Source organism: Amaranthus tricolor, chromosome 5 (assembly GCF_026212465.1).
Source record: "Amaranthus tricolor cultivar Red isolate AtriRed21 chromosome 5, ASM2621246v1, whole genome shotgun sequence".
NCBI lineage: Eukaryota > Viridiplantae > Streptophyta > Magnoliopsida > Caryophyllales > Amaranthaceae > Amaranthus > Amaranthus tricolor.
Window position 1 is genome coordinate 21,224,359 of NC_080051.1, and position 16,572 is coordinate 21,240,930.

Genomic DNA, 16,572 nt, shown 5'->3' on the forward strand with positions numbered 1-16,572 from the left:
TTTGTTTATATGAAGCACGTGTAAATTGAAAATCAATTCTTAATGCTATCTCATCAGCCCAAGCATGTAAATCATCTACAAAATTAAATTCCCTATCGATAACAAATCTATTAGAGTAATGTACATTAGGCCCTAAGTTTTCAAAGTCCTGCAAATATAAATTTATTCATAATAATTAAAAGATTAAACTATTTAATACATTAACAATATCAATTAGTTTAATAATTCAAATTTCAATATATTAACAATATCAATACAAAAATATGAAATAAAAAATTTTACTAAATAAAATTCATATATAAAATAAAATAAATTAAAATAACGTAAATAAATAATTTAAGTAAACACAAAAATATATATAAATATATAATAAAATAAAATAATTTACTATAATATTTAATAAATAATAATAACTTAAAAATAATTATAATAAATAAAAAGAATTAATTTTTCAAAAAAAAATTAAAAAAAAATTTCCAAAACCCCCAGTCGCACAAAAAGTGCGACTTGACCTAGGAGGAGTCGCACTTTTTGTGCGACTCTCCGTAGGTCTGGTCGCACATTTTGTGCGACTGGGGGGTTCTGAAATTTTTTTTTTTGAAAAATTTCGAATCGATTAATTACTTATCGAATCGCTATCATGCTCGTTTTGGTTCACCATTGTTATTCGATGTACACTTTTAGCTTGTTTAAGTTAACATAGTGTTTTTAGAGAGTTTTAAACAGGTGTTACGGTTTTTGAGTTCGAAAATTATGCAGGGGCAATCTTAAAAATTCATTATATATAGAATAACGATAAAATAAAAAAGATGGCGATAAAATTCATTTTTTTTAGAAAGTCTGCTAAAAGTACGATAGGATAAACACAAAAATTATTAAAAAATTAAGCAAGTCCACTCAGTCTTCCACCTTACCTTACCAAATTAAAATTAAGAAAAAAAAATAATAAAAAATAAAATTAGCACCATCAAACAGAAATCTGAATGCTTGGCTACAAAAGAAAAGGATTTTTTTAGGGAATTATTATTTGTCGCCACCTTTTTCATTTTATCGCCACCCCCCTTCTAACAAAATTACTATATTACCCTTAGATTAAAAAAATTACAAAAATGCCACTTAACTTAGAAAATGTTTAAGAAATGTAAATGGCACTTAATAACATTGTTATCGCTTAATAACATTATTATCGGAATTATATATATATTGAATTTTCAGAGGCTTTATGGTAGTATATTCGAATTCAAACACGATATCTTCTCTCTAAAAACTCTCTAAAAACAATATGTAAGGTTAAACAAGCTAGAACTCTAGATCGAACATTAATGGCATACCAAGACGAGCATGATAACGATCCGGTAAGTAATTAATCGGTTAGATTTTTGCAAAAAAAAAAAAAAAAAAGGAACGAAGTCGCACAAACCAGTCGCACAAAACGTGCGACTGCAAGTCGCACGTTTTGTGCGATTGACTTGTGCGACTGCTTCAAATTTTTTTTTTTTTTAATTTTTTTTTTGTATTTGAATATAATAAAAAAAATTAATAGAAGTCGCACAAAACGTGCGACTGTGCGTCGCACGTTTTGTGCGACTTCTATTAATTTTTTTTTTTTAACTTCGAATTATAAAATTTATTTTGTTTAATTAAATTATTTTATTTTAATCTATTGTTGTGCTATAATAATGGTATTTTATTATAATTATTTTGTAGAAATAATTATTTTTTAAGTTATTATTATTTTGATATATTATGATAATGTTATTATAATTATTATTTGCAGGACTTTGAAAATTTAGGAGATAATATAGATTATTCTGATAGATTTGTTACCGATAGAGAATTTGATTCTGTAGATGATTTACATACTTGGGCTAATGAGATAGCACTAACAATTGGATTTCAATTTACACGTGCTTCATATAAAAAAAAAGAAGGGCGTTCTTGAGTGAGTCTGTACTTAAGATGTCACCGTTACGATAAAAGAAGTGTTGATTTGCATAACTTAGACAATGCTCCCCGACCAGGTTCCAAAAGTAGGGGTTGTGGGTGTAAATTTATGATTTTAGGAACTAGTCGTAACCCAGAGGAAAGACCTTGGACGGTTAGAGTGTTTCCTGGTGAAAAAGGAATACATAACCACCCGTTCTTCATGTACATAGATGGTCAAATAAGAGTAAATAGGATGACTGTGGATATCAGGCAGCACATACGAGATCTAAGTGCGACTGGCATGCAACCAGCATTTATAATGTCTTCAATTAGAAGAAATTTTCCTCGTTTTTATGCTAGTATGAATCAAATTTACAATGAGAGACAGTCAATCAGGAGAGAAGAGATGGATGGTAGGACTCCTCTTCAACACTGTCTGTATATGGCCACGGAGCATAATTATGTAGTTTGGAGGGACTTGGATAATGAGGATTAGTTGACTAGATTATTGATTGCGAATCCAACTTCTATCCAGATGCTACGTTCGTGGCCCCATGTTGTGTTGATAGACACAACGTACAAAACGAATAAGCAAAAGTGGCCCCTTTGCGAAATCATTGGAATGACGCCAACGAATCATAATTTCTTGGTTGCATTATGTTTGATGCGAGATGAGGCGGCTGTGTCTTATTCTTGGGTGTTGGAGAGGTTGAGGGATATTTACGGGACAGTCCAGACGCCGGATGTAATCGTAACGGATCGGGATGAGGGTTTGTCTGCAGCTATTCATGCTGTCTTTCCAGGTAAACATGTTTTAATTATTAATTATCGTCGATCTATGTATTATATATTTCTGAATTAATTTTAAATTTATGTTTAATGCAGATGTACGACATCTATTATGCGTATGGCATATTGGCAATGACGTGGAGAACATGGTCGATAAATTGTGTGGCGGCAAGAAACCGGAGATGGGAAGGGATTGTGTCCACTTGGTCGACTAGGAACCGGAGAGTCGTGCGATATTTGGCAGGAACATGGATTCCTCACAAAGAGAAATTTGTGCGTGCGTGGACGAATGATTGTTTGCACTTGGGTAACCAGACTACCAGTAGAGTTGAAAGTCAACACTCTTCCTTCAAGTACTACTTGGGTAGCGGTAATAGCTCATTCGATACGCTGTTTAAAACGGCGCACGCACAAATTACAAATCAACAATCAAAAATAAGACAAGCTCTTGAGGAATCTAAGAATTCCATTTCAAGGACGTCGCGACTAAATTTTCTACGACCGTTGTATCGTCATGTTTCTATATATGCCTTGGAACTATTGATGATGGAGCACAACCGGATATTAACCCTGGGCAGTTGTCTTTTAGAAAAATGCGGTTGTGTCATTCAAAAAACCCACGGATTACCATGCGCGTGTTACTGTTACTTGTCTATCAGGTCTAATGGTGCTTTGTACTTGGACGATATACATCCGTTTTGGAAAACGTTAAAGTATTTAGATGCAGAAGAAGACGCCAATGAAGAAGTACGGCACGCAAACGCCGATGATAAAGAGTACTTTCAATCGTTGGTGGATGAAGTTTTAAAATCCGACCCCTCAGTACTATGACGCGTCTCTCAGGTACTTGAACATGAGCTACACCCCGATGGTGACGACATACCTGAGCCCGAAGCAAGTCCACCGAGGAAAGGAAGACCAATGACAAGCAGAACCTTGAGGAGAAACAAAAGTGCGTTTGAGTACAATAGATCGTCCTCAAGGGGTCGCGGATCAAGATCATCATCACGCGGGAGATCCAGTGGTAGATCAAGCAGCCGGTCGCATCAATCGTCAGTTGGAATTAACTTCAGTTTCAACTTATCAGGTACCCTTATTTCTTTTCATTTAATCTTATATGTTTTATATCAATATTGGCGTAATGATATATTGTTATTTTTTCAGATGGTGCAGCAGGTCGTGATTTTTCACTTTTTCGTGGCCAGATTACATTCCATTTATTCTTCCGCCATATCTGTTTGATTGGATTGATGTTATAGGTGACGGTAATTGTGGATTTAGAGCTATTGCCGCCACAGAGTTAGGGGGTGAGGAAGCATGGCCTCTGTTACGACGTGCAATGAGTTTGGAAATGGAAACGCATAGAGAACAATATGCACGCTTATATTTATCAGCTGATTCGGTGGAGGAAGCTATATTCAGAGTTGGTGCCCACAATAAAGGACCTGCTCCGTACGCTCACTGGTTGGAAGTGACAACACTGTATTCTGCAGCAACATTTTTAAACATAGCAATTGCGTATTATGGCTCTGCGGATGGTCATCCAATGTACAATTGTTTAGTGCTTCCTTTAAGAAGAACAGGGGGAACGCATGGCGTAAATAAACTTATACATATTCTTTGGGTAAACGGGAATCATTATGTTCAGCTTTTAATGAACGATGATTCATCTCCACTGCCGCCAGTCCAACAAAATTGGAGAGCAGCTAACAATTCATGTGCAGATTTAGAAAGACAATATCGTAATAGGATATCACTTTGGAGTAGAATGTGCAACGTACAACGACAACAGCATAATAACACCGCCGGAGACGCGGTGAATTTAGATTCTCCATAGTGTTTATATATAATTCAATTGTTCAAACGATTAAAAAGTTGTTCATACATAAAGAGTAAATACAACAATTGTTCATGCATTACAAAACAGGTAAATGTCTATTAGGGGCTACGCCCTCTACACTCTTGCCATTCGGAAAACAACTCTCTAAGATCCTCTAAATACATATCAGCAGCATCTCTTTCCCGAGGCGTCATTTGAGCAATAGCTGGCATCCTGAGCAATAGTGCAAGTCAAGTTGGAAATTCAGCAGCAAACTGTAAAACCAGACAATTGCAAAGTCAATACATGTTATGAAACATAAAAATAAAATACATAATTAGGAACACTAACATATTCGACTCTGTTATCCGCAGCACCAAACGCAGCAGCAGGTCCTTCACCTGGGATGAGAAAACAGTGGGAAGACACTCTAAACCAGTCCACGTAATCCGGGGCAGCCTCTGATGGAACCGATGCGCGATGCAGTGCCTGCTCCACTACGCGGGCACAGTAAGGGAACCTACTCCACATCTCCGTAAACATACAAGAAGAAGCGAATGTAACTGAGTAGGAGCCCTGTGCTGGTCGCAAAGCTTGGGTAGGTCTCAGCGGAGCCGGGGGAATCTCCTGTGCAAAACCGAGCTGCCTCACTGTCCTCTCAGGCAAATAGACCTCCACGATATCGAAACAGGTGATACCACCGATATAGGAGGTACGTGGGTGCTCGTTCAATAAAGACCTATCATAAGTCAAGTACGGAGTCCACTCCACCTGCTCACAATGAATATAATACATAATCAACATAACATCTCTGCCCTTGACAAGTTAAACAATTAAGTTTGAAGTCATGTACAAAACCTGTGCCTCTGTCATGGCATCCAGTATGCTCCTACAGTCTATCAGTCTGCTCAGCTCGCGGATTGGCTTCGGCGGGGACCACATCTCTGCCATTGTCTTGTTCGGCATGTCAGCTTGACGCGGATGGGGGCGGAAGGCTGGGAAGTACTCGTAAATCCATGTCTGCAACAGTGTCAGGCAACCAGCAATAGTCTTGCACCCAGTCCTTGTCGCCATACCCAGTTGGCGATACATGTGAGCAAGCGTCACTGCACCCCAAGCAATGTCAGCCTGATCAGCGGTAACAGTAACAACAGGGTGAGGACGCATCCCGACTCTAGTCTTATCCACGAGCAACGTGGAACCTACTATAGCCATGTAGTAGGCGGTACGTTGAGTATCCATAGACTGAGAACGGTGGCATAGCTGCAACAGTGCACCAACATTAATGCTACCGCTTGTGAAGTGTCCCTTCGCACGCAGCTCCGACAATGGCATACCAAAAAGGCCGGCCAGGCCAAGCTGCCATTCATTATCAAACGGTTGCACGGGAAGTGAACCGTCAATGCCAATTCCCAAGATGCGTTGCACGTCGTGCAACATTATGGTCATCTCCCCCCACGGCATGTGGAAGGTGTTGGTGTCAGGCTGCCACCTTTCCACAAATGTCGTAATGAGAGCACTGTCGATGTGCTGGTGCATTATATACGGCAAACGACCAAGGGGAGTACCAGGTAACACCCTGTACAATTCATCAGACATGTCCTGAAGTCTAATGATTAAATCCAACGTTTTCTTCCGAGCACGACATTCCAAAATCGGAGGGGTGCGCTCCGATCCCTCAAATATAGCCTTTGCTACGTGCCCACCGTAGCTGGGTATTAAAGTAGTATCAACAGGGCCCCCGGGCTGGGCTGATGTGATTAACCAGTCCGTGTCCGCGGACTGCGATCGCCTCCTCCCCCGTGGAGCCGCATCCTCAGCCTGGCTTACTCCTGCCTGATCAGAAGTGCCACTCGAGCCCTGCCCTCTAATCTTGAACTTAACAGCATGGCCTCTTACGATCGTCCAATCAATAGGATGACATGCAGACTCATCCTGACCAAGAGACTCTTCCCGACTAAGAGACTCGTCGTAATCAGTATCATCGTCACCTGAGCCGACCGTATGACTATGTAGGCTACTTTGGCGCTCAAAGCGACTACGCACTTGCTCTAGGGTACTTGAACGTTGGGCCTGACTATGTATGGCCGCTTGTTCTTGCCTTGCTCGCCTTGCAGATCCCGTAACCCCCCTCTCATGGGGATCACCTCTCAGTAAAGTAGGCCTAGATCTATTGCCGCTTAATAAACCTCTAAAAAACCCTTTTCCTTTACCTTGATTTCCAGCCATTTACTAGAATTTTCATAATTTAAATTAAGACAACATTTTAAATTACTTAAAATCAAATAAATTAAAAACAAGCAACACGTAAAATATTTCACATTTACAAACAATTAAACAATTATTATATTCATAAATATTTAAACAACTCAAATTTAATAAATTAATTACACTAAACAAATTCATTACAATAAAAAAAAAAATTGAAAAACCGGTCGCACGAACCAGTCGCACATTTGTTGCACATTTTGTGCGACTGGTTCGTGCGACCGGTTTGTATTTTTTTTTTTTTCTTTTTCGAATACGTAAATCAATAACTACTTCTTATAATAACATTATCATAATACATATTATTACAACATTTACTAAATAACATTAACTAACAACAAACTCTTTCAAAAATTTAAAAAAAAAAAAAAAATGGATTCGGCACAGTCGCACAAAACGTGCGACTGTATAGTCGCACGTTTTGTGCGACTGTGCCGAATCCATTTCTTTATTTTTTTTTTCCTTCGATTGATTTAAAAAAAAACTTACCTCGAATTTTTGTTGACGATTTCGATTCCAAAGTTTTAGCTCCGCTTAATTTTATGTGAAGAATTTGATTTTATGGAAGTGATGAAAGTGTTATTGAGTGGATTTGAAGTGTTTTTATAGAAGTTATAAGCTTAGTGGCATTTTCGTAATTTTTTAAATTTCAGGGGTAAAGTCGTAATTTCATTCGAGGGGGGGGGGTGGCGATAAAATGAAAATGGTGGCGACAAATAAGAAATAGGTTTTTTTTATACATTTTATTTTCCTTGATATTAAGGGGTCAACGGGTATCCGTTTAATTTCATTAAGCGGCTCATGACCCGACCCGTAACATATAATTTTTTCAATAAAATAACCCGCCATTTAAATTGCGAGTCATCAAGTTACCGGGTCAGATATTTTTGAACACCCTTAGACAATACACAAATATCACGTAAATCAATAAACTAAATAATAAAAGGTTCCAAATAAAAACAATAATAAAAAGTTGAATTGCAAATAAACCATAAATTGCATAAATAATAAAAAGTTGCAAATAAAAACAATAATAAAAAGTTGAATTGCGAATAAACCATAAATTGCATAAATAATAAAAAGTTGCAAAGAAAAACAATAAAAATCGAGTGTAATAAATTAAGAACTGATCAAAACTAGAAAACTAGAGCATTAAGGCATCTAGGACACTCAAAGCACAAAATAAATGTAAAATAACTAATGCCTATTTATATTCTTAGGTTAATTGGAAACAATTTCTCCAAAAATAACTAAAGTAACCTAATAAACTTAATTAAATAAAGATAACTAAATTAATATAATATTAAAGTAATGGGGAAAAACCCGTCTTTTGGCTCCAGTGACTCGATGACAAGTCGTAGCTTTTAGGCGACGACTCGTTGCTTTGCTGCTGACTGATGAACTTTAAACAACCGTCATTTCTTGCTCGATTGTCGGAATTGGACATATAATATACCATTGGAAATCCCTTGAAGTGTACTTTCCAATGCCGCAAAACTTGCATTAGTATGATCTTCCTATCAAAAGTAATGACCAAAAAAGTAAACATGCTCAAATTTCACCTCAAAACTTTTACTTTATAAACACTTTTTTACTTTTTTGCTCATCTTCTTTATAACCATCTTCAGCTGAGCTAAAATCTTCTTAGTAAACTCTATCATCATAAAAATCATAAAAATTATACTTCAAACAATGAAAACCCGCTCAAAATCAACATGAATAACCAAAATAGGTAAAGTAGTATAAATCTTCAAAATAAACACGAAATTACCAATAACAACCATCATTTAGGAATATAAAATGACATAAATAAGTGCAAATAATTGCACTTATCAATAACTTCTAACAAATGCAAGATTAAATGTCTGAAGGCTAGATTAATAGTATTGATCACACTAGAGATTTGGTATTAGACTTTAATACGAAGTTGTCCATGGTTATTTAATGAATCACTACTTTCACTTAAATGGTAACTAGTTGACTTGCTTATTAACTATATAATATAAGTTAGATCATTACAAGGTTTACTTAATCTGTACTTAATCTGAAGGGATCATATATTGATCCATGACTAGGGTTGAAAGTTCGGTCACCGGTTTAGACTTTCATCAAAATCAAATCGAAATCGTATTTTATTCGGTTTTTATATTTTTAGACCAACACCAAACTAAATTAATTTCTAGAACGAACCGCACCGAACAGTATTTTATATTCACAGACCGAATCCAAACCGCAGACCGAATAATGTAGGCCGAATTTTTTTGTTTAGACCGAAGAACAAAATTTGATGTATCAGACACAAAGCATCAGATTTAGAAGCAAAAATATTTGCAGGAGAAAGATAACAAAAATAAACATATATTATACCATTAACATTGATACAAAAACAGTAAATATTGATAAAAAAAACAGTAACCATTGATTAAAAAACAAAAAGTAAACTTATAAACATACACAAAAGAAAAACTTATAAAAGCAGGGAAAAAAAAATTGAAAATCAACATTGATAAAAACGAAAATCAAACATTGAAGAAGAAAGATTGATAAAAACAAACGAAAATGGAATTGGATTAGGGAAGAAGAGAGAATGAAAAGAGAATAAGGGATTTGGGTTTTCCAGAAAGATAGAATATTAGAATGGAGATAAGGTCATAAGGGTTAGGGGAAGATGCTAGAAATTAAGTTTTGGGAAATAATTAGGGAATATAGGGTTAGAAATTAAGTTTTGGGTCTCGGCTAGTGGTAGTGGGGCTGTATTAGATTGTTAAATATTTCGGTGTTCGGTCTATTAATTTGTTTTTTGGTTTTTAAAAATTCCAAACCTAATCTAAATCTAATTATTTCGGTTTTTGAATTTTCAAACCTAATCCAAATCAAATTTAAAAAATCACCAAGTTATATTTGTTATTCGGTTTGGTTTGGTTCGATTTGCAGTTTTTATCCGAATAAGTTTCACCTCTACCCATGACTTCTGATATGTAGGGTCGGCCCTAAGCAAGGGCAAGAAGGGCTTGCGCCTAGGGCCCACGAAAAAAGTAGAAAAATTTTGCCTTCATATGCATCAAACTTGAGACCTTATATGATTAAATTATGCATTTAACCACCAAGTCAAAGTGTTATTAATAACAACTATTACCTTATTTATTAATTATTGAATTATAAATGCATGATTATCAAATAAAAAGCGGATAATATCAAACTCTATTATTGACGTGTAATATTTTTTTATATTATAAATTTGTAATTATAAATATATATTTTACAATTAGGGTCCATAATTTGTTTTTCGACCCGGGCCCCTAAAATCTCAGGGTAGGCCCCGTTGATAAAGAATCATAAGCTTTAAATTTAGGTATAATAACTAATTTCAATTCCAAACAGTTAAACTAAAGTTCAAAATAATCATACAAGTAACTATAAAAGTTCAAAGTAGTCAACTTAACCAAATCTACTACATACTTACTAAACCCCAATATCGACACTACAATTTCTATACATACTCAAATCCAAAATATCTTCTAGGTATACTCTAATCACCTTTGCTATTCCTTTGTTTTTGGCTGATACCGATCTATAAACAATCTAACAGACAGTCTTAACAGAGAGTCAGATTTAGCTAAATAAGAAGAAGCAATCCAAAACAAAATATAACATGATAAATCAAAAATAGAATACTTAAAAGCACCATTAGTTCTAGATATTTGTGGAGTCTAGTTAAGAGAAACACCCATAACTTTAAGACTATGTCACTCTCTGGTAAATCTAGTCAATATCTTAATGACAATTTACCTCAAAATAGGGAGTAGGGGACAATGTGCCTCTCCTAAATCAATGACCAGCTTGTGATCTCGATCCATTGACTCATATCACAATATCAACATAAGTAGTCACAACATATCTATCTCAATAATTTTCAATTTCAAAAGAGTTTTAATAAAATTATTTAAGAAATACAGTCTGATCAGACCCTTTTAAGGGACTGAAACTACACATCAAAATTAACACAACGCTTTAGGTAGCCAAAACCGGTTCACTGTAATCAACTAGAAAAATTCTTCGACGAAGTCATCTTCTGAAGCATAACAATAAACATAGCATGACTAACATACATTCAATGCTACTATAATAACATTTTATTACACCTCTTGAAACTGTAGCTTAACAAACACTTTCATTCTATAATCAATGATTTCCAAAAGAATCTCCTATATCATCTATTACTCACCGATAATCAACATATCCACCAATTACTTAATCTTCGTAACTTTCATACTAATCATTAAAATCCAACAAACTTACTCCAACATCCATCAATTTACGATTGAATCATTTATATAATTTACATTTAATTAATACAAATACTTCATAATTGTTCTAATTTAGAATTCACAAGTCCACAAGAAATCTAATACTTCATCTAGTAAAATATTAAATTATCCAACATTTAATTTTTCTTTTTACAAATACTCCCCAATAAAATTCATAATCCCAACGGCCAACATTCCTTTAATTCAATACCAATCATCATAAGCTTATCTAATCTAATTAAATAGAGACAAATAGATTCAACTAATCTTTAATTAATTAATAAATATTTGAGTATAAAAAATTCTTTGATAAGAAACTTGGTAGGATAATAATAATAAAATCATTAACAGATAAGGAGAATTATATATATATATATATATATATATATATATATATATATATATATATATATATATATATATATATATATATGGTCGCGTTCAGGTGCAAACCACGGTTCTATGCGAACCGTGAGAACCAAAAAATGTGTTACATTTTTACAGAAAACGTGCTACTTTTGCATAAAAGCTGTGTTACTTTTGTTTTTAAAAAATCTGGTACTTTTTACCAAAAAACAGTAACTGTCAGAAAAAAAAATACAAATCCAAAGTAATACGTTTTTTTGAAAAAAGTTAACACCTTTTTATATAAAAAGTAACACCTTTTTTTGGTTCTCACGGTTCTCATATAAGGATGGTTTTCGCTTAAACTTCTCCCTATATATATATATATATATATATATATATATATATATATATATATATATATATATATATATATATATATATATAGGGTCGCGTTCAGGTGCAAACCACGGTTCTATGCGAATTGTGAGAACCAAAAAATGTGTTACCTTTTTACAGAAAAGGTGCTACTTTTGCTCAAAAACTGGCTATTTTTGTTTTTAAAAAAATCTGGTACTTTTTACCAAAAAAAAACAGTAACTGTCAGAAAAAAATACAAATCCAAAGTAACACGTTTTTCTGGAATAAGTAACACTTTTTTATATAAAAAGTAACGCCTTTTTATGGTTCTCACGGTTCTCATATAAGGATGGTTTTTACTTGAACTTCTCCATATATATATATATACCGATAAAAAGAAAAAGAAAATAAAAAATTAAAAAATAAAACAATATCTTTCATGAGTTTTTCGGCAAACAAGAACCAAGAAAAGATATTGTTTGCTGTATTGAAAAACAAAGGGAGGAGGGAAGAGCTGGTTGCTGGCTTTGAAAAAAAATAAAGAAGATCTGCAGGAACAAGGCTCGGGTATTCACCAGAACATCAGGGGACGAAGAAAAAGTTAATTGACTGGTATTTATACCCAGAATCAAATGGCTAAAAGCATTGCAGGACTGAATCTTCCGTTTTTTCGAAGGACAATTTATCATTTGTATCTGACATTTACGGCCCGTTTGGTTGATAGTAATGAAGTAATGGGAATGAAATGTTGTAATGGCAATAGTAATGAAGGAATGGATATGAGAATTGGTAATGAAGATTCTTTTGTTTGGTGTGCATGACTAAAGAATGGTAATGGAAGATAATATTCCATTGATTGCATTTGGTTGTTAGTAATAAAAAATGGTAATGACTCTTAGTTTCATTATTGTATATTTGTATTTAAAAGCATTATTGTATCTAAATTATTCTATCTAATGATTCCTTTTTTAATAATAATATTTTTTTTGGATAATTACATACATTACCTTTTTTTTCTTCATTATTTTTTTTCTTCAGCTCGAAACAACATTATCTTATTTTATTACCACAGTAATACTTCATTACCATTACCGCCTAATACCATGTTGTTTGATGGTAATGAAAATGACCCTTTTTGGTAATTTCATTACCTTATTTTATTACCATCCATTACCATTGAAGGTATCCAAACAACCAAAATTTTCATTACTTAATTTTATTACCATTACCGCCCTCTAATACCATGTACCAAACGGGCCGTTAGAGGAATGAAAAGAGGAGGGAGTATGCGGGTAGATAGAATATAGGAAAAAAAGGAAGCAAAAACCTGATTTTCGGTTTTGATTAGGATTAAAATAAAAAAAAAACAAAAACCTAATTCTTTATTTTGGCCGTTATGAGACGACTTTAGTTGGGTCAACCCATATTATTTTTTTAAAAAAAATATTTTCTAATATTTTTTTCATTGTATAGGCTTCGTCTCATATTTTCTCGAACTTAATCTCTTATCTACATTTAAGTTAAAGTTAAGATTTTTTATAATTTAAATTTAAAGGTTGAAAATTGATCCAAAAGTCAAAGATTTAAAACCTTCAAACCATTTCTTACAAGTATAATTTTTTAATTTTTCATAAGCTTTATTCAGCATAATATTGAAAAATTAAAAATATTCAAATTATTTTGTTAGATTGTATTCCCTATTTTGTCTCTTGATTCCCTATTTTATCTCTTAATCTCCTATTTTTTTTCTCCCCAATCAAATAATTCCAAATAGTAAAAAGTGTAAGAACATCATTCATGATTTCATCTTAAAATTAGTAATTTTTATAAATCTATTATTGTTAAACAATTATATTAAACTATTTTCACTATTAATAGGAAAATGATTTGGAAAAAGTAAACAACTATAATTACAATTATAGTTTATTATACTAAAATTAATATAACTGTACAAATATATCGTAACAAATCATGTAGACTTGGTATTTGCTTTGCCATAAAATTGACAACTCATAACTCATAAATACAAATATAGAAAAATCAAAAAAACCTATAACAACTAACAAATTGTCAAAAATTCTAAATAAATTATAACCCTTCTTGTTTTATATCTATATAAAGTTATATTACGCATCCTTATTTCTCTCCCAATCATTCATTTTGTTCATCAATGAGAAATTGTGGGAGTTTAAAACAAAAAATGACAAGCAACCCAAAAAACTGAGGCTCGCACAAAAAACTCCAAAAGTCTTGGCAAAGAAATCTCAACACCAACACAAGACAAATGAGCAATAGTTTAATTCACCCTCATTCTTCTTCTTCTTCTTCCCAATTATCCCATCATAGCAGAGTTAGCAATGGCAGCCAAGCATGCGCTGCGTGTAAGTACCAACGAAGGAAATGTGCATCCGATTGTCCATTAGCTCCTTATTTTCCTCATGATCGGCAAAGAGAATTCCTCAATGCGCACAAATTGTTTGGTGTTAGCAATATTACTAAAATCATACGTGGTCTTACCACTGTCCAAAAAAATCACGCAATGGCAACTATTATTTTTCAGTCTAATATGCGTGCTAAAGATCCTGTAAACGGATGTTTAGGGCTGATTAGGCATTTAGAATATCAAATCGCATATTACAAATCTGAATTGCATGCCATTTGTCAACAGATTGAGTATTATAAGGTTCAATTTTATAATCAGCAACAGCAACAGCAACAACAACAACATGCAGTTCCATTGTATCAAATTGCATCCCTTGGTTCTGTACCTAATCCGCGGATTGAGATTGAATGCGAGCAGAATAATACTTCTGCCGAAGATCATAACAATAGTTATCATCAAATCAATAATGAATTCGTTTCTTATCAAAATAATATTGATAATTTCCAGCAATATCAAAATTTGATGCGGTTTTATCATAACGATGAAGCCAATCAAGGAAACAATCAACAAAATTTTATTCCGTATGTTTCTCCCGGAATCGCTAATCAAAACGAGCAGTATTCGTGGATTGCTAATCAACAGGAGGCTATGTTAGCCTCATCGAGTAGCAGTACGAATCATGGCCGCCAGGGTTTTGTAATGAAAAATGAATTTGGTGAGGAATCGGAGATGAAGCCGAAAATCCATATGATTGGAAATGGTAGCGGAGAATATGAAAGTAAATTTAATAATTGTTCTAACGTTGATATGTCGTATTCAGATCATAATCTTCAAAGTGACAGATTTAAGTATGATCCTCATCTTCATCCAATGAACAATTATTTACATTACAATTAACATACTACAATATTTTTAGGTTTCGATTTTAGATATAATTAAGTATACAAATAAGTGTTGTTTGTTTCTGGAATTTTGCAATTTTACAGTGAAGAGGTGGTTACATTGAAAGAAGAAAATGATATACTGGAAAACCAAGAAGATGAATCCTTACACCATATTTATGGACTTGATTTAAGGAATCCAGCGTCATTGTTTACGGTCACAAATTGAGAAGCAAATATAATGTCCCTTCATTGTTTAGGTATTATGGATCTAGTTTGATAGAGTGCAATTTAATTTTATATACTCTCTTAGTCTTAAATTTGTTTTAACTACTATACACCATTTTTCGGCGAGACGATCTTAAAATAAAGAGTCCATATATGAATAATTATATTAGTTAGGTTATTCTGTCCATATAAAACGTCTCACGATGAGACCATCTCACACAAGAGTGTGTGTTGTCATTTTGGGTTGTTCTATTTATTGGTCCCATACTGAATTTTTCAATTTATATCACAAATTTTGAACAAAATTAACTTTGCTTATTTTTATTTTTATATTTTAATTATACTTATAATTCTCACATGTCTTCCACTAACTTCATTTTAACATTCTGGCTTCCACTAACTTACTTTATAAAAACATATTTTAAAAAGATGCGGTCTCATATAAAATTTTTCGATTTATATCCCAAATTTTGATCATAATTAACTTTGTTCTTTTATGACCCCACATTTCTTCCACTAAATTTTATTTTTATATTTTTATATTAGTTCTGACTCCACCAACTTACTTTATAAATACATGTTTTTAAAAGATGTGGTACCATACGGAATTTTTCAAATTTTTTTTTATCACAAATTTTGGTTAAAATTAAAATTATTCATTTTTATTTTTATATTTTAATTATGCTTATGATCCACATATATTTTTTACTAATTTCATTTTAGTATTTTTATATTAGTTATGGTTCCCACTTCCCTCTAACTTTATTAAAACATATTTTTAAAAGATGTGGTCCTCATATTTTTTTACTAACTTTCTTTTAATATATATTTTTTAATGTTTACGGTCTTCACTTTTCTACTATCAAATTTATTATTTAATAAAATAATACATTTATTATTTAAAAGATTTTATTTTTCTTAATTCTCGTAAACATTTATGAGAACCACGGAGGGATTATTAGATAGAACTAGAAATATATAGGGCTTGTTGAATCTTTTCTTTCTTTAGATAGAAATTTTATCAATAATATTCGTCCATTTATCATGTAACTTTATTTTTCTTAAATTTTCAAAAAATTGAGAAAAATTTTCAACAATAAAAATTGAAAATAATTAATATTAATAATTTAATATTTTACACGTCCCCTATAAATAATCTCACTTTTAAATTATTTTTCAATATTCTAACATTTAACCTTAATTCGTTGTGAAGAATTCAACCTTTATCTTAATTTGCTGGCAGTATATCCTAGTATTACTATTATT

At 32.9% G+C, this 16,572-nt stretch overlaps 2 protein-coding genes across 2 annotated transcripts; one reads left to right on the forward strand and one right to left on the reverse strand.

Annotated features, from left to right (window-relative positions):
- Positions 1-4,657: 4,657 nt before the first annotated feature.
- On the reverse strand, positions 4,658-7,709 carry LOC130813562 (protein MAIN-LIKE 1-like). Its single transcript, XM_057679396.1, has 5 exons — positions 7,292-7,709; positions 5,647-6,766; positions 5,393-5,529; positions 4,886-5,305; positions 4,658-4,809 (listed from the first exon to the last, which is right to left on the reverse strand). The coding sequence occupies exons 2-5, from the start codon at positions 6,761-6,763 to the stop codon at positions 4,786-4,788; spliced, it is 1,698 nt and encodes a 565-aa protein (XP_057535379.1). The 5' UTR covers positions 6,764-6,766; positions 7,292-7,709; the 3' UTR covers positions 4,658-4,785.
- Positions 7,710-14,098: 6,389 nt separating this feature from the next.
- On the forward strand, positions 14,099-15,307 carry LOC130813563 (LOB domain-containing protein 22). Its single transcript, XM_057679397.1, has 2 exons — positions 14,099-15,045; positions 15,184-15,307. Exons 1-2 carry the CDS (start codon positions 14,099-14,101, stop codon positions 15,305-15,307), a joined length of 1,071 nt encoding a protein of 356 aa, XP_057535380.1.
- The last annotated feature ends 1,265 nt before the right edge of the window (positions 15,308-16,572 follow it).

What these genes read in the sequence shown, in the direction of transcription:
- LOC130813563 (XM_057679397.1), top strand. Translation starts at nt 14,099, where the DNA reads ATGAGCAATAGTTTAATTCACCCTCATTCTTCTTCTTCTTCTTCCCAA. An exon ending in CTTCAAAGTGACAGATTTAA is followed by an intron (nt 15,046 to 15,183) that starts GTATGATCCTCA and finishes GCAATTTTACAG; the next exon opens with TGAAGAGGTGGTTACATTGA.
- LOC130813562 (XM_057679396.1), bottom strand. Translation starts at nt 6,763, where the DNA reads ATGGCTGGAAATCAAGGTAAAGGAAAAGGGTTTTTTAGAGGTTTATTA. An exon ending in TCAGGCTGACATTGCTTGGG is followed by an intron (nt 5,530 to 5,646) that starts GTGCAGTGACGC and finishes AGTACTTCCCAG; the next exon opens with CCTTCCGCCCCCATCCGCGT. An exon ending in CGGATAACAGAGTCGAATAT is followed by an intron (nt 4,810 to 4,885) that starts GTTAGTGTTCCT and finishes CTGGTTTTACAG; the next exon opens with TTTGCTGCTGAATTTCCAAC.